This window comes from Solanum tuberosum, unplaced genomic scaffold (assembly GCF_000226075.1).
Source record: "Solanum tuberosum cultivar DM 1-3 516 R44 unplaced genomic scaffold, SolTub_3.0 scf00129, whole genome shotgun sequence".
Lineage (NCBI taxonomy): Eukaryota > Viridiplantae > Streptophyta > Magnoliopsida > Solanales > Solanaceae > Solanum > Solanum tuberosum.
The window spans coordinates 292,020-316,950 of NW_006239057.1; the positions used below are offsets into that span (position 1 = coordinate 292,020).

General features: G+C 32.8%; 4 protein-coding genes across 5 annotated transcripts; 3 read left to right on the forward strand and 1 right to left on the reverse strand.

Moving 5' to 3' along the window:
* Window positions 1–1,592: 1,592 nt before the first annotated feature.
* On the forward strand, window positions 1,593–4,856 carry LOC102582532 (triacylglycerol lipase SDP1-like). The gene is made up of 3 exons (XM_006351325.2): window positions 1,593–3,270; window positions 3,414–3,557; window positions 3,750–4,856. Exons 1-3 carry the CDS (start codon window positions 1,834–1,836, stop codon window positions 4,641–4,643), a joined length of 2,475 nt encoding a protein of 824 aa, XP_006351387.1. The 5' UTR covers window positions 1,593–1,833; the 3' UTR covers window positions 4,644–4,856.
* A 3,531-nt stretch (window positions 4,857–8,387) lies between these two features.
* On the forward strand, window positions 8,388–9,350 carry LOC102595230 (probable calcium-binding protein CML36). The gene has a single exon (XM_006351195.2). It carries the CDS (start codon window positions 8,525–8,527, stop codon window positions 9,140–9,142), a length of 618 nt encoding a protein of 205 aa, XP_006351257.1. The 5' UTR covers window positions 8,388–8,524; the 3' UTR covers window positions 9,143–9,350.
* Window positions 9,351–12,415: 3,065 nt separating this feature from the next.
* On the forward strand, window positions 12,416–16,794 carry LOC102596114 (probable U3 small nucleolar RNA-associated protein 11). Its single transcript, XM_006351198.2, has 8 exons — window positions 12,416–12,599; window positions 12,693–12,783; window positions 13,847–13,938; window positions 14,030–14,123; window positions 14,277–14,356; window positions 15,347–15,430; window positions 16,174–16,273; window positions 16,353–16,794. The coding sequence occupies exons 1-8, from the start codon at window positions 12,544–12,546 to the stop codon at window positions 16,443–16,445; spliced, it is 690 nt and encodes a 229-aa protein (XP_006351260.1). The 5' UTR covers window positions 12,416–12,543; the 3' UTR covers window positions 16,446–16,794.
* Window positions 16,782–20,416, reverse strand: LOC102595556 (L-2-hydroxyglutarate dehydrogenase, mitochondrial). 2 transcript variants are annotated; one of them, XM_006351196.2, is made up of 5 exons: window positions 19,964–20,416; window positions 18,418–18,699; window positions 17,784–18,217; window positions 17,397–17,556; window positions 16,782–17,147 (listed from the first exon to the last, which is right to left on the reverse strand). In XM_006351196.2, exons 1-5 carry the CDS (start codon window positions 20,261–20,263, stop codon window positions 17,034–17,036), a joined length of 1,290 nt encoding a protein of 429 aa, XP_006351258.1. In that variant the 5' UTR covers window positions 20,264–20,416; the 3' UTR covers window positions 16,782–17,033. The 2 variants fall into 2 exon arrangements, with proteins under 2 accessions (XP_006351258.1, XP_006351259.1); XM_006351197.2 differs by having other exon boundaries at window positions 20,029–20,172.
* Between the last annotated feature and the right edge of the window lie 4,515 nt (window positions 20,417–24,931).

Here is a 24,931-nt window from a genome sequence, read left to right on the forward strand (position 1 = left end):
TTTAAAAAAAATATGAAAATTTGGATGACTCTCCAAATTTCATTTGTGTCACATAAATTGAGACAACAAAAATAACATATATTGGGTCCATTTTAATTTATTTGTCTTATTTTATTTTATTTTTATATTTAAAAATTGCGTAAAAATACTATAAATCATGATAATTGACAACATAAAATATTTCAAAAAAGTTGTATGTGGGTAGTCTTATTATGCCTTAAATAGCGTCAAAGAAAGTACAGGTTTGTGATAAAAAAACTTATTCAAAAACTCGGTTATTAGCCCCAAAATATACCATTTATATTATTGGGCCCGTGCATAGCACGGGCAACATTATCTAGTACACTATACATAGGAGAGCCAAATGTCTAATTAAATAGTGGTTGTATGATAGCGAAGGTTAGACTGCTAAAGTCCCAACAAATCCATAAAATGATGTGGATATATATAATAAAATGGATTGCGACAAATTAAACTATTACGGTTAGATAGGTAAAAAATAATTTATCTTAAAATCCTTAGTTTATGAAATGGAATCGTCCAAAATTATATAAGGAAACAACAACTTATTCTCTCGGATCAATATTAAGGTGACACTTTTTTCAAGAATTTGTCATATGAATTATACTTCTCCCAAACAATCTATACATCTTTCATACACTTGTTCTTCTATGTGAATTGCTTGCAAGCAATAAACAGTAGCCAATGAAAAAGATGTTACATTAATGAAAACTAATACTCATCTATATATCTCTAGTATATATATATCCAAGAAATTTGTCACAATCAAGAACATATTGACATGGCCAAAAGAAGAAAAAGACAAAAATGATAATATTGTCCTTTTGCTAAATATGTAACAAACTTTGGAAAATGTTGAATAGTTTTTTTGGTTTCTCATTCCGTGTTCGATATTAAAGCCCAATTAAATTTAAATTTGCATAGAAAATTTCACTTTGTCCCATACTTACGAAGCTTGAACTCGAGACTAGTAGGTTAAGGATAAATAAGTACTGGTGTACCAAATTGGAACTCATTGTTGAATAGTATTAGTAGTATAAAAATTGATTTCAAGTTCCAATAATAGTGTGTCTATCCATATTTCCAATAGCTGACACATATAGTCCCATATCGTTATCTAACTCAAAGTTATGGACTTTCTTACCCTTTCCAATCCCAATTATTTGTTAAAAATAAACCCATACAACATGCCATTGCACTGTCAATTTATTTTATTTTATTTTTGTCATTTTTCTCTGTTGTTTCTAGGACCCTTTTGAACATTTATTTAGTTAGTATAATCAAAATTGAATCTTGAAGTGAAATTCTCAATCTTTCAGTTTCTTTTTACATTGAAATGTGAACTCAGTAACCATGGGAAGTGTTTGAAATTTTTTGGTACTTTTTTTTTTTTTTTTTTAATTTTTCATGTTGTTTCCTAGGACCCTTTTGGACATTTATTTGGTTGGTATGATAAAAATTGAATCTTGAAGTGAAATTCTCAATCTTTCAGTTTCTTTTTACATTGAAATGTGAACTCAGTAACCATGGGAAGTGTTTGAAATTTTTTGGTACTTTTTTTTTTTTTTTTTTAATTTTTCATGTTGTTTCCTAGGACCCTTTTGGACATTTATTTGGTTGGTATGATAAAAATTGAATCTTGAAGTGAAATTCTCACTCTTTTTATCTCTTTTTGAGATATTTAGTCACTGTTTGAACTCTACTAGCACATGTTTTAGTGTTTAGTTCTTGATTCCATCTGATTTTGCCTAAATCTTGTGAATAGTTTTCTTCATTTTCTTAATCTTAGTAGTTGTTTACAATCACTAAGCTATGGATATAAGTAATGAGGCTAAAGTAGAGTTCATTTCCATAGGACCTTCTTCAATTGTAGGTCGAACAATAGCCTTTCGAGTTTTGTTTTGCAAATCAATATCGCGGTTGAGGCACAACATTTTTCATTTCTTGATATATTACTTGTACAAGATCAAGAATTGTCTGTCATACTACTTGACACCTTTGATCAAATGGTTTCACCCGCGTAATCCACAGGGGATATTAGCATTAGTAACACTTCTAGCCTTCTTGTTGAGGCGATATACGAATGTAAAAATCAGGGCTGATATGGTTTATAAGAGGAAATTTTGGAGGAATATGATGAAATCTGCATTAACTTATGAGGAATGGGCTCATGCTGCGAAAATGTTGGAGAAAGAGACACCTAAAATGAATGAAGCAGAGTTTTATGATGAAGAGTTAGTTGTAAATAAACTTCAAGAACTTCAACATCGTCGTAATGAAGGATCTTTAAGAGATATTATGTTCTTTATGAGAGCTGATCTTGTGAGAAATCTGGGTAATATGTGTAATCCACAGCTTCATAAGGGTAGGCTTCATGTGCCTAAACTTATTAAGGAGTATATTGATGAGGTTTCAACTCAGTTGAAAATGGTATGTGATTATGATTCAGATGAGATTTTGTTGGAGGAGAAGCTTGCTTTTATGCATGAAACAAGACATGCTTTTGGTAGGACAGCATTGCTTTTAAGCGGGGGCGCGTCTTTGGGAGCTTTTCATGTTGGTGTGGTTAAGACATTGGTTGAGCACAAGCTTATGCCAAGGATAATTGCTGGTTCGAGTGTTGGATCGATTATGTGTTCTGTAGTTGCAACTCGGTCTTGGCCTGAGCTGCAGAGTTTTTTTGAGAATTTTTGGCATGTGTTGCAGCCGTTTGAACAGATGGGTGGAATTCTAACTGTTTTCAGGAGGATCATGAGACAAGGGGCTGTACATGAGATTAGGCAGTTGCAGGTGATGTTACGCCATCTCACGAATAATCTTACTTTCCAAGAAGCTTACGATATGACTGGTCGAGTTCTAGGGATTACTGTTTGCTCCCCTAGAAAACATGAACCTCCTAGATGTTTGAACTACTTGACTTCACCTCATGTTGTTATATGGAGTGCTGTGACTGCTTCTTGCGCGTTTCCTGGTCTGTTTGAAGCTCAAGAACTGATGGCAAAGGATAGAAGTGGTAATCTTGTTCCTTATCATCCACCATTTCATTTGGAACCTGATCAGGCTGCAGCTTCTGGTTCATCTGCTCGTCGATGGAGGGATGGTAGCTTGGAGATCGATCTACCTATGATGCAGCTAAAAGAGCTATTCAACGTAAACCACTTTATCGTGAGCCAGGCGAATCCACATATTGCTCCTTTACTCAGGATCAAAGAGTTTGTAAGAGCTTATGGAGGCAACTTTGCTGCCAAGGTATGATTTTGGTTCTTGATACTCTCTGTAATCTTTCGACTTGTTTGTTCTTCATACTCCTGAGATTATGTTTGTGTCTTTAGAACTTAGAAGACGGAGAATTTACGTGGAGAAATGTAACGATAAGTATTTGGTTTATGCAGCTTGCTCATCTTACTGAGATGGAAGTGAAGCACAGATGCAATCAGGTACTGGAACTTGGTTTTCCCTTGAGGGGATTAGCCAAGCTATTTGCTCAAGATTGGGAAGGCGATGTCACCGTTGTAATGCCAGCCACTCTTGCTCAGGTATGTCCATGAGAGTCTAGTGGCAAAGCCAGGAATTTCGCTAAGAAGTAATTTTTGACCTGTTTATGCAGAGTATCATTTTCTATATAATTTTCCGACAAAGGGTGGTTATACGCGACTGAATGAGAACTAATAAACATCATGTATGGCTTCATAACTGACCATTTCTCCAAATGTTTGTTTATGATCCAGTACTTGAAGATCATACAGAATCCCTCTACTTTGGAGGTTCAAAAAGCAGCAAATCAAGGGAGGAGATGCACTTGGGAGAAACTATCAGCCATTAAGGCAAATTGTGGAATTGAGCTTGCTCTTGATGAGTGTGTAGCAATACTCAACCATATGCGTAGACTAAAAAGGAGCGCGGAGAGAGCAGCTGCTGCTTCACAAGGCATGTCAAGCAGCACAGTCAAACTCAATGCTTCTAGACGTATTCCTTCTTGGAATTGCATTGCAAGAGAGAACTCAACAGGCTCCCTTGAAGAAGACTTTCACGCGGATGCTTCTTCCTCTCTTCATCATCACAATGCTGGTCGAAACTGGCGTTGTAATAACAAGAATGCTGCACATGATCATCATGGTAGTGACAGTGAGTCTGAAAACGCGGATAATAATTCTTGGACAAGATCAGGTGGTCCATTGATGAGGACAACATCAGCTGATAAGTTTATTGACTATGTACAAAACTTGGAAATGCATCCTTCACAACGATCGAGCAGAGGACTGAGTATTGACCTCAACAATGTTGTAGTCAGGGAGCCTCTTTCTCCGAGTCCACGAGTGACAACACCTGCTAGGAGATCAGATACAGAATTTGATCAAAGAGACATCAGAATTATCGTCGCTGAAGGTGATTTACTACAGACTGAAAGGACTAACAATGGGATTGTATTCAATGTGGTAAGGAGAGGAGACTTAACTCCATCAAACAGGAGTCTTGATTCAGAAAACAACAGTTGCTTTCATGATCCAGTGGCCGAATGCGTGCAACTCGAAAATCCTGAGAAGGATATGGATATAAGTTCAGCATCAGAAGATGGAGAAAATGCAGTACTAGATGAAGTAACAAAAAATCAGATCATATAAGATATGACATGTTGTGTAAAGAATCCTTATACTATCAGTGCAGTTTAACTGGTTATAACCGGTTATTACTCTAATTTTATCAGGTTATCATATCAAGTCTCATATGAAGAGTTATTTGTTGTTGTAGGACAACTTAACCTGATAACGTATTAGTTCTTTCCACATGGTCTAACTCATAAAGCTTTTTCTAACAACTACTTTGACATGTTTTTTTTTTTTGGGAATAATGTAGTTGGATTTGTGGTTGTCTTTTTAGGGTATTATGTTGACATATATGCTTGTGGATGTTAGAACTAGACAATGTATTTAAAGCTATGAGAAGCTATATAGTCCACTTATTGTGATGTTATGCATATACTTTCTCATTGGAAAAGTGGTTTGGCTAGTGCTGTTGTTGGAAGTAATTGCATGTGTTTATTGTCTGCCATTCAATGGTTTGTGACTACTCTTTAAATCCTGGCCAAAAGAATTTTAAAGTAATGCATTTTTCGAAGATTCAATACGGATATAATAACATTTTGAAGAGTCTAAGTAACATTGAAGAATATCGGTGGACTTGTTACATATATAAAGTAAAGTAACTAAACAAAATCATAGTAACTATGTTGTATAAAGATGATTGCACATATTAGAGTTCTAGAAATGCCAAAAATTGGGAAATATTATATTTTAAAATTAGTTACTTTCTTCTATTCACATTATAAAGGGTTATGTTCACTCATTTCCTCATTTAAGAAAAGATATTAGAAATTCTTTAGGTATGTGATTTAAATTCTGGTCCATGTGTAATCGATTTAAAATTCTGAATCGATCTTTGAATATAGATTTATAATGACTCTCGAGTTAGTAACAAATTAGATTACCCAAAGTCATAAAAGAGATAAATTTATTGTAAAAAAAAATAAAAAAAATTCAATACTTTGTGCATCCAAAATGGACTAGGTAATTAACAAACAATTTCAAGAAAGTTGAATTCCAACAAAAGGCAAGGCAAAAAATTGTGGTCTAATAATTAAGAGAGGAAAATCCAACATCCTCAGCACACAAAACAGGAATCTCCACATAAAAATTGTATAATTCTCTTATTAAATGTCTTATAAACATAATATTTAGTATTGTAGTACTTAATTAATCAACATGGGTTCTAGTGGGGCATTTGGCCTTCTAGATATCCATGGACTTTTGATTGGAATGTTAACAAAGAATACTATTGTAAGCTACAATAATGATGTAAAATTGTTCCTATCATAGTCGCCGAGTCAGAATTTTTATTAAAAGACAAATAATATGAATCGAAGTTAGTAGTAATTATTCCTTAATCGTTAGATAAAGAATTTACCATCAAGCTAGGAATATGGTGGGATGATCTCCGAGCTCTCCTTAGGGACGACAAATGGACGGATTCATTAATTGAGTCTATAAGTAACCTAAGTTATTCCAATCCACTTAAATTTGGGTGTGTTACACATTTGTGAGTCAAAATTGACACATCTAGTTAAAGCACAGTTTTCTATTTAAATAAATTAGTTAATTATGAAAGTTAGTTACGGAATTTTCGATAAAATAAAACTGCAAAATCCAATTATCCACATTAAAACGCATAACTAATATCCTTATTTGCTGCCAGAAAACATTCACTTCTGAACAAATTAAATACAATTTCAAGTAAATTTCTTAATTGCAAGTAGCAATGGTCCAATAATACTAGTGCACAAAGTATCTCACATTCATGCAGAATTTAGAAAAAAATTATACCTCAAAAAACATAATGTAAATCATATACGTTAATCCAAATATTAATGATTATTTTCACGGTTCGAAGAGATAATGCTCAAAGCTCCCTTTGTGTCTCCGTTCATTGTACTATTGTTTTAAAAAATGAAATTATATTATGAAAGCTAGAAAAAGGTAGAAATATCTTTTTTTAATTGTAATGAATTTATATTTTCATGTTCAATTTAGGACCACATAATTATTTTATTAGAAAAAGATACACTTTGTATATCACGCTAATATATAGTTCCAAAATTTCGACATGCTGTTAACAGTGAGCTAAAGCCTTTTTCTCTGTGTGCCAATTATATCTGTTGGCCAAAAATTAACAAAAGCAAAAAAAGATTAAAAAAAATGAAGTTGCATGTGATAGCAGAACTTGGACTATTTTTTTATTTAATCTTTCACATGCACTCTTCTTTTCGAAAATTAAATAATAAAAATTTAGTAAATAAACTCAAAAGGGATTAGTGAACACTTAATCTAGATATTAAAAGATTGTGGTTTGTTGATTATCTTAATTATAACTATAATGTAGAGATTAAGAAGTTGGTGCACTGTATCTAGCTAGAAGAAAAGTTTATGAAATTTGTATTTGATAAGACCATTTTTTATGTAGGATAAAGTCTTGCATATATCACTTTTTTCGAACCGAGAGTATATTAGGTATCTTGGTTTTATATATTGTGTTTCTTTACTGTAATTCACAATTTAGATTGATCAAAAGTTATAACAAGATTTAATTATATGGTGTGTCAAGATCATTAACTATGAATATTTGCATCAAATAAATGTACTAGAGGATAAAATAGTTCATATCATAAAGTTTTTTTTAATTCTCAGAGTTTAAATTTTAAATTTATATTCAAAGATAACCGAATTATCTGATCTCATCAACATCAGAGACATGAAACTAGAGTTTGCTCTTTTTAACTTTGAATGAAATTCTAATACAGAGATACTATACTCCATAATCAAGCATTGAGGATGAAGTTAAGATTTTTCTATCATTATCAAATAAGTTTTGAATTTCGAACAAATTGCTAGTGATAAGTCAAATGAAAGTGAAAATGACATCAAATTATAATGTCTTTTATATTTATAATGATCGAGACAAAATGTCACAATCCCTCGAATATGAGCTAACCCCAAAACTCCATGTTGAAAAGGAAAATAAATACAAGTGCTAAATTTAGACTTTTTTCTAACCATGTACAATTAGAGTACTCATCCAATTCACATTGAGTTTCTTTGATGGAAAATAGATAATACACAAATAAATTTTGAATTTTCTCCTAAAATAAAATAGAAAAACCAACATATATATAATTAAAATAAACGAAAGTAAATGTCCGCAAATGTTGTGGTGGTATATGACAAATACTTCTTCATTTAGACATCTCAAATTCAAGCTTTTACTAGATATAAAAATTACCTTTATTAAAAAAAAATCTTTTTATCCCTAATATAAAATTTTCCTACGCATACCAAGATAAAAAGATGAAAAAAAAAACATAATTGGAATAGACTAAAGAAAATAATCATACCAACAATATATATAGTGGAGTTTGGTAAACACCTATTCATTCTTTAATTAAGCAGAGGTTTTGATTGAAGCTTTACTGCATACAAAATTGCCTCCTTTAGAAAACTTTCTTTTTTTTAATGATAGCGGCGTCTGGCCAGCTTTCGCATATCTTAACTAATGTCATGCGAAATCTATCACCTTCTACCATTAACATATATCAGATAACTCTGTGCTATAACAGATAGGAAGAATTGAAGAACCGCCTAGTGTTTTTTATCTCCACTGAATTTTGAATTTAAAATCTCGAAATTCTCAAGCGCTTCATTTAACCACTAGAATTTTTCATCACGAACTCATATTTAATTAGGCTTTAATATGAGTATCAGACATCGAGTGACAGGTAACTAAAGGAACCAAATAAATAGAGCCTTATTTTCTCTTATCATTCACTCTAGGAAATTTCCTGGAAGCTCACTATGGCTTGCTACTTCCTTCTCCCATTTAACCTCCTCTCCTTCCTCTCTCCTTCTTCATCATCATTCTCTCTTCTCTTCCTTTTTACTCTCCAAATTCCATCACCATGAAGCTCATCACCAATCTCCCCAAAAAGCTCTTCAAATCCAAAAAAAAACGATCCATTTCTAGATCCGAAAACCCCTCATTCGGGTCCGTAACCACCTCTTCCTCCTCCTCCGGGTCCGTAACCACTCCGACAAGTGTACTGCCCAGTACTACTACTCAATGGCCGTCTGAAATCCCTGCCGAAGTTTACTCCGAACTCGTACAAGCCTTTCAAATGATCGACGTAGACGGCGACGGGAAGATACATAAGGAGGAAATCTCGGCGATTTTGACTCGAGTTGGATCGGATCCTCCAACCGAGGAGGAACTAGTACAATTGCTTAATGAAGTAGATGTAAACGGAGATGGATGTATTAGTTTACAGGAATTCGGAGCTATAAGCTCGGCGTTCGGACCGCCGTCGTGTGATTCCGAGATGAGAGATACGTTTGAGTTTTTCGACGCTAATCACGACGGGAAGATCACGGCGGAGGAGCTTTTTAACGTGTTTAGAACGATAGGAGATGGACGGTGCACGTTAGAGGAGTGCCGGCGTATGATAAGAGGTGTGGATAAAAATGGAGATGGATTCGTATGCTTTGAGGACTTTAGTCTTATGATGGAACAGCAAAGATGATCGTTTGATCAAAATCTTTGCTTGTGATTCCTGAAAAAATAAGTCCTTTTATTTTTTAAATGATGTGGTTATTCAATAATTTGGATTAATTAGAAGAATGATCATGCTAATATTGTGTATAAAAAACTTATGGACCCCGTTAAATGAAAATGGGACATAATATATATGGACTCAGATTCTAATTAATTTCAGTGTAGTATTTTCATTATTTTTTATTGAGTCAGTATTTTTATTTTATACATAAGATTCAAAATATAAATAAAGAAGTAAAACTATGAAGTAATTAAAAGAATTTCAATCATACAATTAAAGATATATCATATACTAATAAGTAAGCATTTCTTTCGTTTTGAAATAGCCAAATAGGTGTTGTTTTAGCATAAAAAGAAAATGATTACCGCTTTAGAAGATAATAATTAGTATTTCTTTCGTCTCAATTGAAGTGAAACAATTGAAATTTGAGAGTCAATCAAGTTTTTTTTAATCGAAGTTTATTTATGTTTTAAAAATATTTTAAGTCATTATTATTGTAATTTATAACACTTTTACGTATTATTTAAAAAGAAAATATAAATCTAATTTTTTAAAAACTTCTATTTCTGGATTCACAATTTGCTACATAAATTGAGACATAGTAATTGTTTTCAATTATACCAATGTGAGAGATAGTCGCCTTTGTTAGAAAGCGTTATGACTTCTCAATTCGAATTTAAATTTAGCCGAACTTCAATATAAATATCGAAGACCAAATAGGAATCTAAAAAGAAAAACTTAATAAATATGAATACTTTGTATTTATTAATTTTTATTCATTGAACGTGAAAAAAACTAAAACAATACTTACGACTTATTTTGAGACGGAAAAAGTATCTAAACTTTAGTACTATTGAGTCACGTAATTAGCACTTCCAAAACGCTTGTAAAAATTGTCGTGTGCCATAATACTATTTTCTCTGTTCATACAGCCAATAGAAAATTCAATTCAATAAATAATAATTGATTTTAGTTACAAATTGACATCTAACCTACCAATGTCCTTTTTCTCTAAAAACGACAATAAAGTAATGTGGAAAATTTTCCATTTTGTGTTCTATTCTTAAACTTCCTCGAAATTTCTCAATGCAAATGGCAACCAAAAACGATAGCTTTTCATTTGTATTTATTTTTTCATATAATTTAGGTAGATCTCCCCAACCTATTCCTCATGTAGGTTAGGTAGAGCGAAATCAAGTGGGAGCAAGAAGTTTTATCTGAATTTTCGTTGATTATATCAATCAATAATTCCATGATCTAAGGATATATATATTACTCCATTCATTTTATGTGAATGTTTAGTTGATTGCGAAAATCATAAAAAATAAAAAATTGGTTCTTTATTACTGTGAAGTAATAGTTAATTTTAAATGATCTTCCAGTCAAGGAGAGAATTTGCAAAATTCAATTTTCGTCGAGAAATAAATTGTTTTTTTCCTTGTTTCGATATGAAAATATAAAAAGATATATATTACTATGAATATTTTGACCAAAAAATTAGTCATTTCATACTCTTGGAGAGTATTTTTTTCGTGCTTTTGACAAAAGAATTAAACATTTCATACTTTCAGAGAGTGTTTTTTCGTGCTAGGTCACTAACATGTATATATTGTATTATTTTATTTTTATAAGCAACTATTTCAGATTAACTTTTTTCTTTTCTTTTCAACTATAAACAACTATAAAACAAATTACTTTTCTTTTCAATTAATTCTTCCACTATATTTTCTTCTTCTTCTTGTGGGCTGAAACTTGGCATTTAGCAAGAGATCTTCCAATTAAAAATAATCACATCCACTTGAAATAGTAGTAAACAAGTATGTATATATATTCCCATAATGGATTTATGGAAAAGTTTGGTTGAATAACAACTAATAAGAGTTTTGGCGCAATGATAAGAATTATCAATTATGTGACTAGTAAAACATGTGTTCAAACTATTGAAGTTTTTATAATATAGAATTCTATAAAATACTAATTAACATGATATTCTTTTTAGAAAGAACAAATCTAAAGTATTCGTTATAATATTGAACAAGTAGGTATAACTATCACAAGACGAACATTTTATTTAAGCCAACATAGATATAAATCTTAAGAGTCTTGTAAGCGCATCTATGTACATAAATTTTATCCCTCATCTCTATAAGATCGTAGATTCTGATACAATTAAAATATACAAAATTTCAAGTTTCATCTTCCATGAAACTTCTTGGAAAGTTGGTATATCAATATATACATTATTGGACAAAAAAAAAAGACTGAAAAGATGTGGCCCTTTGGGACTTTTCTTCAACTTATCACTTCAAATTAAATAGAGAATGAACCGACGAGGATGGTGGTGGAACAACAAGTATTAATAACTTATTAATCAGAGTTCTCAAGTTTGAGTTCCTCTTAGTATGAAATTGTTTTTGTTAGGAAGTGTTTTACCTTTTAATATAACTTTTCGTTGTGAGTTCAAATTCAATCGGTTATCAATATAAGTTCAAACATCGATGAAAAATAATATAAAAATCAAATGCAGGAAGGGACTAGAGAATCGAGAGTACTATTCCGAGCTTTGATAAACCCATAGCCAAAAATCGAAATGCTAGTCATATTGTTCATTTAATGAAAACTCGTGGAGTAAAACACCCTTATCTATGACCTAATTTCACTAGACATAAGTTTAGAAAACGATTGTCTTAATCGGCATAAGTTCTATAGTAATAGTAATTAAGTAATTATGTCTTTTACGACATAACTTAAGAGTTTTGAAACTAAAGTTTTACCTCTCAACATAAGCTATGTATGAACTAAATCATGTCTTTTACAACAAACATTGTGGTCTGTGAGTTCTAAATTGAACTTTTGCCTCTATCGACATAAGTTCCGTAGGATTTAAGCAGCATAACTTGTGTTACATTATGCTACAAAAATATGAACTTATCCAAAACAAAAATTGATTGTTATCTCGATGTCAAGAGTATTTTCAACCACTTTTTTTTTACTGAAAATGCCGAAGGACAAAATTAAATGCCATCCCCAAAATGAGCTATTTGTGCAAATGGTTCTTATAAAATCATCAAAGAATATTCTTTGAGTTGATTTGGTTATATATTAAAGGTTAAAAAAAAAAAAAAAATCAACTTAAGCAAAGTACTTCGGCCCAAACCTCATTTAGCCCATCTCAAATTCTAAAGCCCATCTTCATCTTAGTAACGGGTCAAATAAAAAGCCCAAATCCTAAAACCCCTGCAATTGTACCAAACCCTTAATCTTCTTCTTCTTCTTCTTCCTGTAGATTTGCTTTTTGCTGTCTGTGAAGAAAGGTGAAATTTTTTGAAGAATTTTCGTTGTTGTTCAGTGAATTAATCAATTGTAAAATGTCGTCGTTCAAGAATGCAATTCCTAGACGAGCTCATAAGGAGCGAGCTCAACCGTAAGTGATTCTGTAATTTATTTCACATATTATACTGATTGTTTGTGTTTTTGAGTTGATTTGGTTTAATCTTGTTGTAATTTTTTTTATCAGACAAGCAAGGAAAAAATTCGGGTTGCTTGAGAAACACAAAGATTATGTGGTACGGGCGACAGCATTCCACAAAAAGGAGCAGGCTTTACAGGTAAAATTTAGCTTTTTTTGTTTTGTTTTGTTGTTCTACGAGGAATTGAAAGGTTTACAAGTTAGAAGAAAACGTAGATGCGGAATTATTTGAATTCAGAGTGTTCTATAGCTCAATATGTTAGCTGACATGAGCTTAGATATGAAGATTTAGATATGGAATTTGTTGAATTCAAAGTATTCTATAGCTTGATACGTTAAATTTTCAGCTTACAGAAGAGAACATGACCTTAGATAAGAAGGTTTGGAGGTGGAGAATAGGGTAGCATGGTAGTAGGCAGTCCGTGTGTTTGAGTACTTTTATGAGGAAGAGGCACGGAGCTAGTCTCATCTTTTCTCTTTTTTTAGTATTCTTAACTAGTATTCGCATAGTATCCGATTCTTCATTATTATTTTTTTTGAGAAATTCTATATGTTGTCGTTATTATCTTGTCTATCCTGTTTCTATTACACCTCTTTTGAGCCAACTGTCTTATCGGAAAAAAGCCTATCTACCCCACAAAAGTAGGGGGTAAAGTCCGGTGTACATCCTACCTTCCCAGACCATACAAGCGGGATTATGCTGGGTATGTTGTTGTTGCTGCTAAATCTTGATATGTGGTTGAGACATGAATAAGTTTAGCGCTGTGTGATATTTGCTGCAAGGCCCAAATTTTTTTCCACTGAGTAAAAGAATGAAAGATTGGAAGAAGGAAAGAAGGTCAGCTTCCCACAATGGGGCTTTTACAGCTCATTTGTATTAAAAAATAAAACCCTTGTGTCCCCGGATTAGCTCAATTGGCAAAGGTTGAGGAACTTGTTCTTTGGTCACATGTTCAAGAATTAAGTTGAGTAGGGTTGAGGGGTGGGTCCATCGTCCCCAGTTTTGAAGGCTGCAGTTGGCTGATTTCTTGTTCTTAAAAAAAGATCAAAACCCTTGATTGTGTTTTGTTAGTAGTCTTTTGAAGGGATTCCTACATATGCTTTTGGTTTTTTATTTGGTGGGATCTTTATCTTTGCCTTGAATGATCATTTACATTTTGTATGATTGGATATGTGAGTGATATTTGTTATTTGCCTCACAGAAACTCAAGGAAAAAGCAGCATTTCGAAATCCAGATGAGTTCTACTTCAAGATGGTTAAAACAAAAACTGTTGATGGAGTGCACAAATTGGAGTAAGATACGAATATTCTATCTTTTGGTTAAGCTGATTTCTTCCTCAGTCGTGATTGACCTGACTTGTTGGACACTGTTCCTTGTTTCCAGGAGCCAAGCAAATAAATACACTCCAGAGGAACTCATGTTAATGAAGACTCAGGATATAGGCTATATTTTACAGAAAGTTCAGAGTGAGAAAAAGGTTTACTGTTGCTTATTGTGGTTCACGTTGTAATTACCTTCTTTTCTTTCTCTCTCTTTGTTGATCCCTTGAATTGAGAAGTTTCTTCAGCTTCCTTCTTGTCAATAACTCTTATTGTATTGGTCATCAACAAATAACTCTTATTGTATGCAGAAAATTGAGAAGTTAACCGCCATGCTGCACTCGCTTGATAATCAGCCATCAAACAAACGTGTCTATTATGCTGAAGACAGGTTAGAAATACCTCTTTAATTCTTTATCCATTGTTACACATTCAGCATACATGATTGAAATAACTTTCTTGTGTTTATGTGTGTACACTGTCAAATTATAGTCACGTTTGGAAACATCTATTTGAATGTAATTTACCTGACAATTCTCGTTCAATTTTTAATTATCTTCATGGGTTGATATATCATTCAACTTCAGAAAATAGTTCACTATTACCATACAACTAAAGCCTCATTTGAAGCCCTCTACTTGATGGTAATTCATTGGCCTGACATATTGCATCCAATATTTAGCTTTCTTCATGAGCTGAAACCTCATCACTTGATCTCGGTTGACTTTTACCATATGACTGAACCAGAAGGACCAACGATTCCCTCCTTTATGGTATATCATTATCTCTAATGGATACCCAAATTTTGTTCACAAATTATCTCCAAATATTACCCAACTCTAGTTCCATTGGTCCTAATAAAATAGCCAAGCAGGTCTTCCTGATTAAATTTAGTGCCACTCAGGACTGATCTTTCAGGAGACTGAATTGTTGAAATTAACTGATGTTGGGCTCTTTGGAAAGAAATAAAAAATAAAATACTGAATCATTGAAACTGTGCAAGTATCTCAGTGCAAGCTTGAATTCTGATGTGGGATTTCAGCCTCTCGGGACTTGTCTTTCTCAGTATCTTTTCCTTTTTTCCTGTTTTTAGCTTTGTTTATTTAGGCCTCAAACAATCATGCAATGCCATTTTCTTTTATCATTCTTTTGATTCTCTCTCCTCTGTATCCCACATGTTTGAGAAGAGGATGACATGATTATATATAAGGATTCCTAAGAGCTTTATTTAAGTCTATTATAATCATTTTGGACAGCAAGCAAATGAAATTCCTTGTGTTGCAGTGCCACCCAAATATCACTTAGAATTTTCTGTTTTTTGTCAAGATATTTCTGTGTTGCAGTGCCATATTCAAATTTCTTGCTTTCTATGTTTTGTCAGGGAAGAAGCAGAAGAGCTAGCGTCTAAAGCTTCAGAACGTAGTAATCTGGCTGCTTCTGGGAACTTGCCTAGCAGTATTAGAAGGTAATTGCAGCCTTTTCTTATTTATGTTGTACAACAAATTATATCATGTTTTGAACTTGAATTTGATCTAACCGTTTGGCAATCTATTTAAAATCTGTCAAGCATATCCCTCACGAGATATGACAACATTATCATTATTATGATGATTTTGACACTGGATCTTAGTTCTTTATAAGAGATAAACTAATCATCTAGTCTGTGATTAGAGATACATGGTTCCATGGGTCTTCTGTCTAGTGGTGAGAGTGCGACATGTTAAGTGGATAAGGGTAAAGGGGCAAAGCCCATATCCACAGAGTTTCAGAACATTCACAGGCGTCCGACTCTCGTGGATTCTCAGTTATCAATAATAAAAAAGGAAAATGAAGAATACATCAATTGTGTTCCAAACTTGCTTATCTTTTTATCCACAGCTGATAAATATTTTGAAATCGTTGGTCCTTTTATACAAAAACTGGTCTTCTACATTTTATTGAATCATGTTCCAATACCTTATTTTTCTGTTAAATATTGGAGGCATTTATTTCTTGAAGCTGAGCGTAGTTTCTTCCTTATCCGATCCTTTCCTTCACTTCAACCCCAACCAAGCACTTCGTAACTGCTGAAAGGAAGGAAGGAATGCAATTAAAAGAAACAGTATCCACTGTGGATACATGTGCACTTTCATATATATGTATACTAATTTTCGTTTGGTTTCAAAGCAAAGTTTGTCAACTTTTTCATCATTGGAATCTCCTGCGCAGGAAGACAGCTACATCTTATAGAGAGTTGGAAGCAAGAAAGAGCAGAGTGAGAGATTTAGAGAAAGTATACATGGATATGGCAATGCAGAAAGAATTACAGGTAAATTTAAGGTTATATCTTTTCTGTATTCAAAGATTGTAAACGGTGATCTTAGAATAATTCCTTTTATGTTTACCAGAAATCTGGAAGGAAACGCAAACTTCGTGAAGAAGAGCTTGTTAACCCAACAACCAAACCTGTCTATAAGTGGAGACAAGAACGTAAACGATGAGAGTTTCTATGTTATAATACAAGGTTAAGTATTTTGGATGGTCATATCAAGAACTCAGGTGAAAGTTGGTAGAACAGCTGCCTAATCGGATTCATCATGTATTGTGAAGCTCAACAATATTTCGAGTTGCTTTTGTCGGGGTGAAATCTTAGAATAGAACTCATGCATCATTCCCTTCGAGGAATCAGAAGTGGATGGCTGTTTTTATCATGAACCATATTGTTGAACATGTTAAAAATTTCTATAGAATGTTAAAGATTATTTGCAATTCCAGCTGATGCTTAAGAGGCTCTGGATGTGTTGTGTACTGACAATCAATTGTTAGAATGGAAAACATTTAAACAGTGAAACAGTGACTATTTAAGTTTCTTGTTTTGGGTACAAACGGAATTCAATGCCCACAACTCTCTTCTTACTGCTTAAAGTCACCAGTCACTCGCAACTCACAATTACAATATATCCCTTGTTAGATGGTGAAATTTCAATGATAATACATTTTTATGTCTATAGAGTTCTTTAACTTAACAGCTGACGGAAACTACTGCAACATAAAAATATCACTTCAGCGCGAGCAGAAGAAATCTCATATCATTTCAGTAGTTTAGCAGCAACATGTTCTGCAATAGCCATACTGGAAGTCAGGCCTGGTGATTCAATCCCAAACAGGTTTACTAAACCAGATATACCATGAATGTCCTCTCCCTGCAAAACATGTGTTTTAGAGACCATCAGATTTAGCAGATGGAAGGGAAAGGTAACCAAAAATGTCTCTGCTTCAGGTAATTCCGACCATTCTTGTCTGATAACTTCAGGTGTAAGACCCGATCAGAGTACTAATCGTTAACCTTGTAGGGATTAGTTAATTTTCTGTCTGTTGGATCAGCTGTGCTTAATTTTGGCAAACTTAAAGAATTGCATGTGATTAGAAACTCGGAATAAGTTTGATATTACCTGAACTACAAAATCGGTAGGACCTTCTTCTGGACCAGAAAGTTTTGGTCTGATGCCTGCATAACCTGGCTCCAAAGATCCATCCTTCAGACTAGGGTAGTATTTTCTTATTGCTGGGTAGAATTGATTTGCACGGTCTTCACGCACAGAGTAATCAAACCTAAAATATCATAAGCAAATCATGTCGGAGAATAGAATTCTTTTGCTCCTCTTAGTTTCGTAATGCAAGAAGAGTAACCATTTCCAGCATTAAGGAATTTTTTGACAGTTCTGCAATTCTATTTTCCATTTTAAGTGTAAAGAATGTAGCAGGCCGAAGTACTCAAAAAGAGAACATGTTTTCCAACCTTCAATATGCAAAAAATTACACTATGAATGAGAACTTACATGTTGAGGAAGCTTGGAATATCATCAATTCCTTTAATCCATTCGACATCAGGACCAAATTTGACTTGGCCATTCAAATCCAAGGTAACATGCACTCCAAGGCCACCAACCTCAGGTATAGGATAAATCAAATGCTTGAAAGGGGATTTAGTGTTTGAAAGTGTGAAGTAGCAACCACGAGCATAATGAGAAGCAGGTATAATACCGTCAGGTAGACCTTTCATTCGTTTTGCAATGGCTGGAGCGCTTAAGCCTGCAGAATTCACTACAAGCTTTGGAATAAGAATTAGTTCAGAGTCCAATTCAGATCTCCCATTCCAGTTTGCAATGGCATTGCTCCCAGAAACATGAATTTGAATTTGATTTCCTTCAATATGACCACCAATAACAGCAGTATTGTAAGAGAAAGTCGTCCCATGACTTTCAGCTTCGCCCTAAACCCATGGTATGGTCATAGTCCTGTCAATATTACATCAATGATTCTAAAAAGGTAAACAAATAATGATAAATTGAGATCTTCTAAGTAGAGAGAATTTTTTCCACGAAGTTCTAAAGAATAAGCTCTTTGGATGTTGATTAGCAAGCAGTCAACATGACATAATATATTTGGAGACTGAATGATGAGAAGCATTACCACCAATGATAGCATCAAGGAATGACTATCCACTATTCCCGAGGAAGGCGACCATAAAGCTTTAACACATTGCAATTCGGGCTCCAGTGTAGTAGCTTCATACCCCTCCATCATTCTCAGACCCTCAACCCCATTTTGAATTCCTCGAGTCATGAGAGTGCTCAACCTTGGAACCTCTGATAATCCAGTAGCAACTATTAGCTTGCCTATCTGCTTGTGTGGAATTTCATGGTCTTTGCAATACTTGTAGAGCAATTCTTTCCCTCTGACACAGAAAGATGCCTGTGATTAAATTTGAAAGTTAAAGCTCATGTGTGGCATGTGGGATTTCCTTGCAGTAGAACTACTTATGATAGTTTTTGAACCTTCACAACTATTACATTCCACATCCCAGTAATGACACTTACTCCTATATAATTTCTAGAAAAGAGATCCATACGTGTAAATAAGAGTTTGCATTGAAGTGAGAAAAGATAAGAATAGCTATAGCTAATTTGCATAGTATTGTACATTTTTAGTATCGCTAGAGCATATGCAGCTGATATGCATAGTATTGTAAATCAAGGTTTTAAAAATTGAATCCAAGGTGAACTCAGAGTTTAACACTGGAATTGTAGTCGTGATAATCAGCTACTAGATTGTGCTTGAACTCAACTTGAAATTCAAACATCAGGTAAATGTACTCTAATCAAGCTATGATAACTAGTTTCTCCATGTTGCATTCAATTGTAGTCAGTTAGACACTCAACTTTCAAGACACCACTATTTTCTCATCTTCCAAATAGCAGGGAATATTCACTTGATTTATTAACTGTATCAAAATTCAAACTTCCTGTTCATGCTTACTCGGTAACTATAGAAGCAAGACCACAGACACCGACAAGAAACCCGAGCAATTAGCAGAACCAGATTGAAACTTTCAGTTCATGCTTAATTGGAAATGTTCTGAGTTCTAAAACAAGATTACCGATGCTAACGTGACATAAATCATGGAGGTATCTAGATGATCATTGTGTAAGTTGGAATGTTCAACTTGCAAATGGAGACAAGCTGAGGTAACTAAACACTTCAACTCGTACTCACTATGTCTCATGGACACCCAATGCTAACGTGGCACATAAATTATGGAGGTATCTAGATGATCATTTTGTAAGTTGAAACCTTACTGGCACAATGGAGACAAGCTGAGGTAACTAAACACTTCAACTCACCCGATGCTAACATGACACATAACTTCCAGAGGTATCGAGATGATCATTTTATAAGTTCTAGTGTTCAACTGACACAATGGAGACAAGTTGAGCTGTCTAGAGTGATTATTAGCTAGCTGAGCTCAAGTTTAAGTGTCTGTTTACATATCATGCCTAAAAACAAAATCCAGACTTCCAGTAACACTTAATCACAAATCTTTATCAGCTAAAAAGGGAAAACTCAACCAATAAGCTACCCCAAGATTTGATTTTTAACTAAATCCTCACATGGGTATGCCCTAAAAAACAACAAGATTCACAGAAGAACTTAGAAAAAAATGAAAACAAGAAAGAACCTTGAGAGAATTAGTAGGGTAATAGATGCCAGCATGAATAACTTCACTATTACGAGAACTTGTACCAGTTCCAAAAATTGGGGCAGAATCCAAAACCAAAACTTGTCTACCATGATTTACACTAAGCTCTTTAGCTACTGCAATGCCCACTATACCTGCTCCAATCACCAAACAATCAACTTTCTCTCTTGGAATTGATTCCAAAATTGATGATGATGAAAATGGGGGTTTTCTGGGATTACTGACATTCTTGAATTTTTGGAATATTGATTTTGCGATTGAGTTTCTGGGTTTCATCATCTCGGGAAATTTTTTTTGGATCTGGGATCGATCTGCGATGATAAATATAGGCAGCTTGGTGCATTAAAGCTGATGATGCTCGAGTTTGATATGGGTTGAACCATAAGTATCTATTATAATCATTCAAAGCTGCACTAAAAGCTGTGATGCTCGAGTTCGAAAAGGGTCTGATCATAAGTATCTATTATAATAAGTTAAAAAATTATTTTCATAGTTTTAACTCGTGATATTAACTACATGACAATGATTTTATCAGTTACGTCAAGATTTTTCGATAAAATCTTTGAGGCAATTGTCTGTTAGAGAAAAATATTTATGTTACGATAATTTAATATAAAATATTACAAATAACAATAAAAGTAATTGTGTAGCTTCACAAGAATTTATTAAAATGTGAAGTGTACTATAGAAAAACCGTTTCCAATAGCATTATAATACTCCCTCTGTCCCTAATTAGTTATCTATTTTTCTTTTTAGTTGTCCCTAATTACTTGTCTATTTGGACAAATCAAGAAATGACAATTTTTTTAACCTATTATATCCTCAATTAATTATTTTGAGAAATGTAGCATTTCTTGAAAATCTTAAGTTTTTTAATTCATTAACTTCATAATTAATAGGGATAAAATGGTAAACTCACTATGTCAATAATTGTTTTCTTAATAGGTGTGTCAATTCAAAGTGGACAAGTAATTAGGAATAGAGGGAGTATATTTTAAATACTATTTGTCAACGATATTATTCTAATTGACAAAACAAACAATAGTATCAATCAAAAACTTGAATTGTAGAGAAAAATTATAGTGACCAAGAAGTTTAGGTTAAGTTATAGTAAAATTGAGTATATATCAAAAACTTTATAAATGTCTTGATTATAAAGGTATTGTATATGTATAACTCTGTTAATATACAAATGTGTTGATTTGTATATATATATATATATATATTATTTCTGCTTCTATGTTTTGCTTGAAATTTTTTCAAAATTTATTGCATCATAATTGAGTCATTTCGGTGCTTGAATTCAAACTCTTCAATGGATCTAATTTCTTCATTCACTCAAGATTTAACAACATATATTTCAATATCTTAGAATGCTTGAGTTGGACCCAACGAAAATCATAATGGATCATCAACAAATTTGACACGTAATGATATACCTCTAGTAATCCAAGTTCCTTCATCCATTTTTTCAGAAAAATCTGAAATTTGAAGTCTAGGGAAAGATTTTTGAGAAAAAAAAAAGACAAGCATAAATCATATACAAACGAAAAATTTTAAAAAAAAGAGTTGAAACACGTTTTAGACGATTACCTTGAATTGTGATGCCACAATTATGAAAAAGAAAGTAGATTTCGAAATTCAAAATCAATGTGTATGAGTGATTTTAGGATAGAATTAGAGAATGGAGAGAAGAGACATAAAATGAGATGTCACAATTATGAGGGAGAAAGTAGATTTCGAAATTCAAAAATCAATGTGTATAAGTGATTTTAGGAGAGAATTAGAGGATGGAGAGAGGAGAGATAAAATCAAATTTGTATAAATGAGTACACAAATAAGGGAGTGACTCTTTTTCTTTCTGTATACAATTCGTTGTGGGTCCCTGTTACACCCATAAATTTCTAAGTTAAGACGCGAACTATTCTTCATTTACGTACAAGATTGTATCGTGTGATTATTAAATTATGCTTAGGTATTAAGGTCAATTCTTTAGAGTGAGAATAAATTTGGAGAAGAATTAAGATCGCAAGACGGGCGACTTCTTACCTGCCTCAAGAAGGCTTTTTAGTGGATCTATCAGTTCAACTGCATTCTATACTCCGGCAAGGTATAGGGTGGCTTTGGCAACGTGGGTAAGTTGTTGTATCATCACAAGGCTCATAGTGATGATTGTCGGTTAGAGAAACTCCCAAGTAAAGTAAAGTATATTTTTATATATACATTTCAGTTCAGTATTTACTATTATTGCATTCCCACAATACGAGCTTAAATGATTTTTTCATCATGATTTATACTATATTTCAATTGAGTTACTTTCAGCATTTCAATTCAGTTATTTGTGTTATTCAACCCCATTACATACTCGTACATTCAATGTACTGATGTCATTCAACCTGCATCGTTTCATGGTGAAGATTCAGGTACGTAGGATCATCAACAGACGATCCGTTGAGATTACATCATTCGCTTATCAGCTTTTGGTGAGACCTCTTTGCTTTCAGATGACCCTAGTTTTATGATTTGTTAGTAATAACACTTTGAGGTGTCGTGAGTCATTTTTCCGACACCTATCTTTATACAGTAGAGGCTTAATAGATAGACAATCTTGGTCAGTCGAGTAGTATTCAATTTTAGATAATTTATTTAAAACTTTATGTCTAATACTCAATATTTTTAGGTAACTTTGAGATTTAATAAACTATTTTCAATCAATTCTTCACTTTTGATGCATGTGTATGCTTGAGTTAAGTCTTCCGCTTAGTAGTCAACCAGGATAAGAATTCTCTTAGAGACGACCAATAATGACTCTCGAGTGTCGGTCACGTCTAGGATGTATGCTCGGATCGTGACAATCTCATAATTAATAGAAAATTATATTAAAAGATAACCACACATAGTAATTAATTGAAACTATATATAACCTTATTGAGTAATAAACTAGTAATGTTTGTCAACTCGCCTTAAAATAAATAATATAGTAGTTTAGAACATATTTGCAAATTGTGATTTTTATATTTGTTATATATATATATATATATATATATATATTATATCTCGCAAGGTACCTATAGACATACTCCTAGTTGAATATTTGCTTAAACTTTTATACTAAAAAGTATATTTACTTACATATCGAAAAAAAAACTCACTTATTTTTCTATAAAATATTTTACTTTGTACCGAACACACCTCATGTAGCTACATATCTCCAAATTACAAATATTTGTGGAACGACGATAACAAGTAAGCAATAAAGTTGTTTTCTAAAGAAACAATAATTTCCCTTATATTTTTGTTTATATCATGAATTATTTCTTTTATATCTAAGTATGTAAATTTATGACATCATAATGGAAGACATAACTCATATTATATTTTTGTTCCCTGGAAATTTAATAAAAGGGACAATTAATAGATAAAGTTTGTTATATAATTAATTGGTACATAAAATGTGATAATATCTAAATTGGTGATTTTCATGTGTTTGTTCTATTAATACTCCCTCCGTTCATTTTTACTTGTCACTTATTCTTAAAATAGATATTTATTTTTACTTGTCATTTTTGACTTATCAAAGAAAGACAATAATTTTTTTCCTGTTTACCCTTAGCATTAAATACATATTTTTCAAATAAATTTTTAAGACATCATTTAATAGGGAAAAGTTTGGTAAAATACCTAATTAGTAATCACTTTCTTAATAGGTGTGTCAAGTCAAAGTGTGACGTAACGGTGGGAATATTAACTTGAATTATTTGACTTAATATACAATCAAGGAATGCCAACAGAATCATAAATAGGGATAATTAAAACGTATTTCTTTGTTGACCACTCTATTAAACTTATTTTATATTTAATGTAAAAATTAATATTTGACTAATTTGTCTTACTGATTTGATTGGAATTAATGAGACATTACTGACAGTGATTTTTGAATATATAAAATTGTTCACAGAATTTAGTTTTAAAGAGAGTATTTCACAAAAGGCAAATTAGTCACGTACTATATTTTATATTTAAAATATATTTGCATTTGTTCAATTGCTAATTGAAACAAATTATAATATGAGTGTCTAAATGAATTTCGTTGATAAGTTTGAGGGGCCATAGAGATATTAACCAAAAATCCAAATTTATTATGAAAATCTAAGTTTATATGAAACTAGGACGATGAATTTTCTATAAATACCGAAGGCACATTTTATTTCAACACACTTTGAACATCACTTCACCCCAGGTTAGTTTCATTAGTGCTTAATTAACTTCAAAATCCACTCATCTATTGTGTATATATACATTCAAATCTCTCTATAATTATTGTGTCAGAGATAATAATTGGTAGAGAAGTTTTATTGTGACAACTAATTTTTTCTCATTTTTTGTCCAGTGATTAATTAGCTATAAAAATGGCAGCACCAGGTAATAATAACGGGAATCGAATCCTCGAGATTTGCGCGGAGTTGGGGAATGTGAGGCATTATTTGAGTGAAATTGATCGTCAAATGCAAGATGTGAGGTTAGGAGGCACAATTGAAGAGTTGTTTTATCTGATAAGTAGATATTCTACTTACTTGCAAAGAGAATTTGAGCTTGAATATGAACTTAGGACTGATTATAACTTCTTGTATCCTAGATATCATTGATTAATTTTTATTTTTCTTTCCTATATATAGGAAGATTATGTGAACTGTTATAATGGTTGACTGTTGGGAGAAAAACCGAAAAAGATAATATATATGAGAGATTTTATTTTCTATGAATTGAAAATTTTATATCTAAATGATGTGTTTGTATTAAAGTATACATATGTTTTTCGTTTCATTTATTTATTGTCTTCACAAGGTAGATGTAAGATGTGTGCGCATATCAATTTCATATACATTCCTGTAGCCATCACCCCCCCCCCCCCCCCCACCCCCCACCCCCACCCCCCCAACCACACAA

What these genes read in the sequence shown, in the direction of transcription:
- LOC102582532 (XM_006351325.2), top strand. Translation starts at nt 1,834, where the DNA reads ATGGATATAAGTAATGAGGCTAAAGTAGAGTTCATTTCCATAGGACCT. An exon ending in GAGGCAACTTTGCTGCCAAG is followed by an intron (nt 3,271 to 3,413) that starts GTATGATTTTGG and finishes TGGTTTATGCAG; the next exon opens with CTTGCTCATCTTACTGAGAT. An exon ending in TGCCAGCCACTCTTGCTCAG is followed by an intron (nt 3,558 to 3,749) that starts GTATGTCCATGA and finishes TTTATGATCCAG; the next exon opens with TACTTGAAGATCATACAGAA.
- LOC102595230 (XM_006351195.2), top strand. Translation starts at nt 8,525, where the DNA reads ATGAAGCTCATCACCAATCTCCCCAAAAAGCTCTTCAAATCCAAAAAA.
- LOC102596114 (XM_006351198.2), top strand. Translation starts at nt 12,544, where the DNA reads ATGTCGTCGTTCAAGAATGCAATTCCTAGACGAGCTCATAAGGAGCGA. An exon ending in AAAAGGAGCAGGCTTTACAG is followed by an intron (nt 12,784 to 13,846) that starts GTAAAATTTAGC and finishes TTTGCCTCACAG; the next exon opens with AAACTCAAGGAAAAAGCAGC. An exon ending in AAGTTCAGAGTGAGAAAAAG is followed by an intron (nt 14,124 to 14,276) that starts GTTTACTGTTGC and finishes TATTGTATGCAG; the next exon opens with AAAATTGAGAAGTTAACCGC.
- LOC102595556 (XM_006351196.2), bottom strand. Translation starts at nt 20,263, where the DNA reads ATGATGAAACCCAGAAACTCAATCGCAAAATCAATATTCCAAAAATTC. An exon ending in CCTTGATGCTATCATTGGTG is followed by an intron (nt 18,218 to 18,417) that starts GTAATGCTTCTC and finishes CCATGGGTTTAG; the next exon opens with GGCGAAGCTGAAAGTCATGG. An exon ending in ATTCCAAGCTTCCTCAACAT is followed by an intron (nt 17,557 to 17,783) that starts GTAAGTTCTCAT and finishes ATGATATTTTAG; the next exon opens with GTTTGATTACTCTGTGCGTG.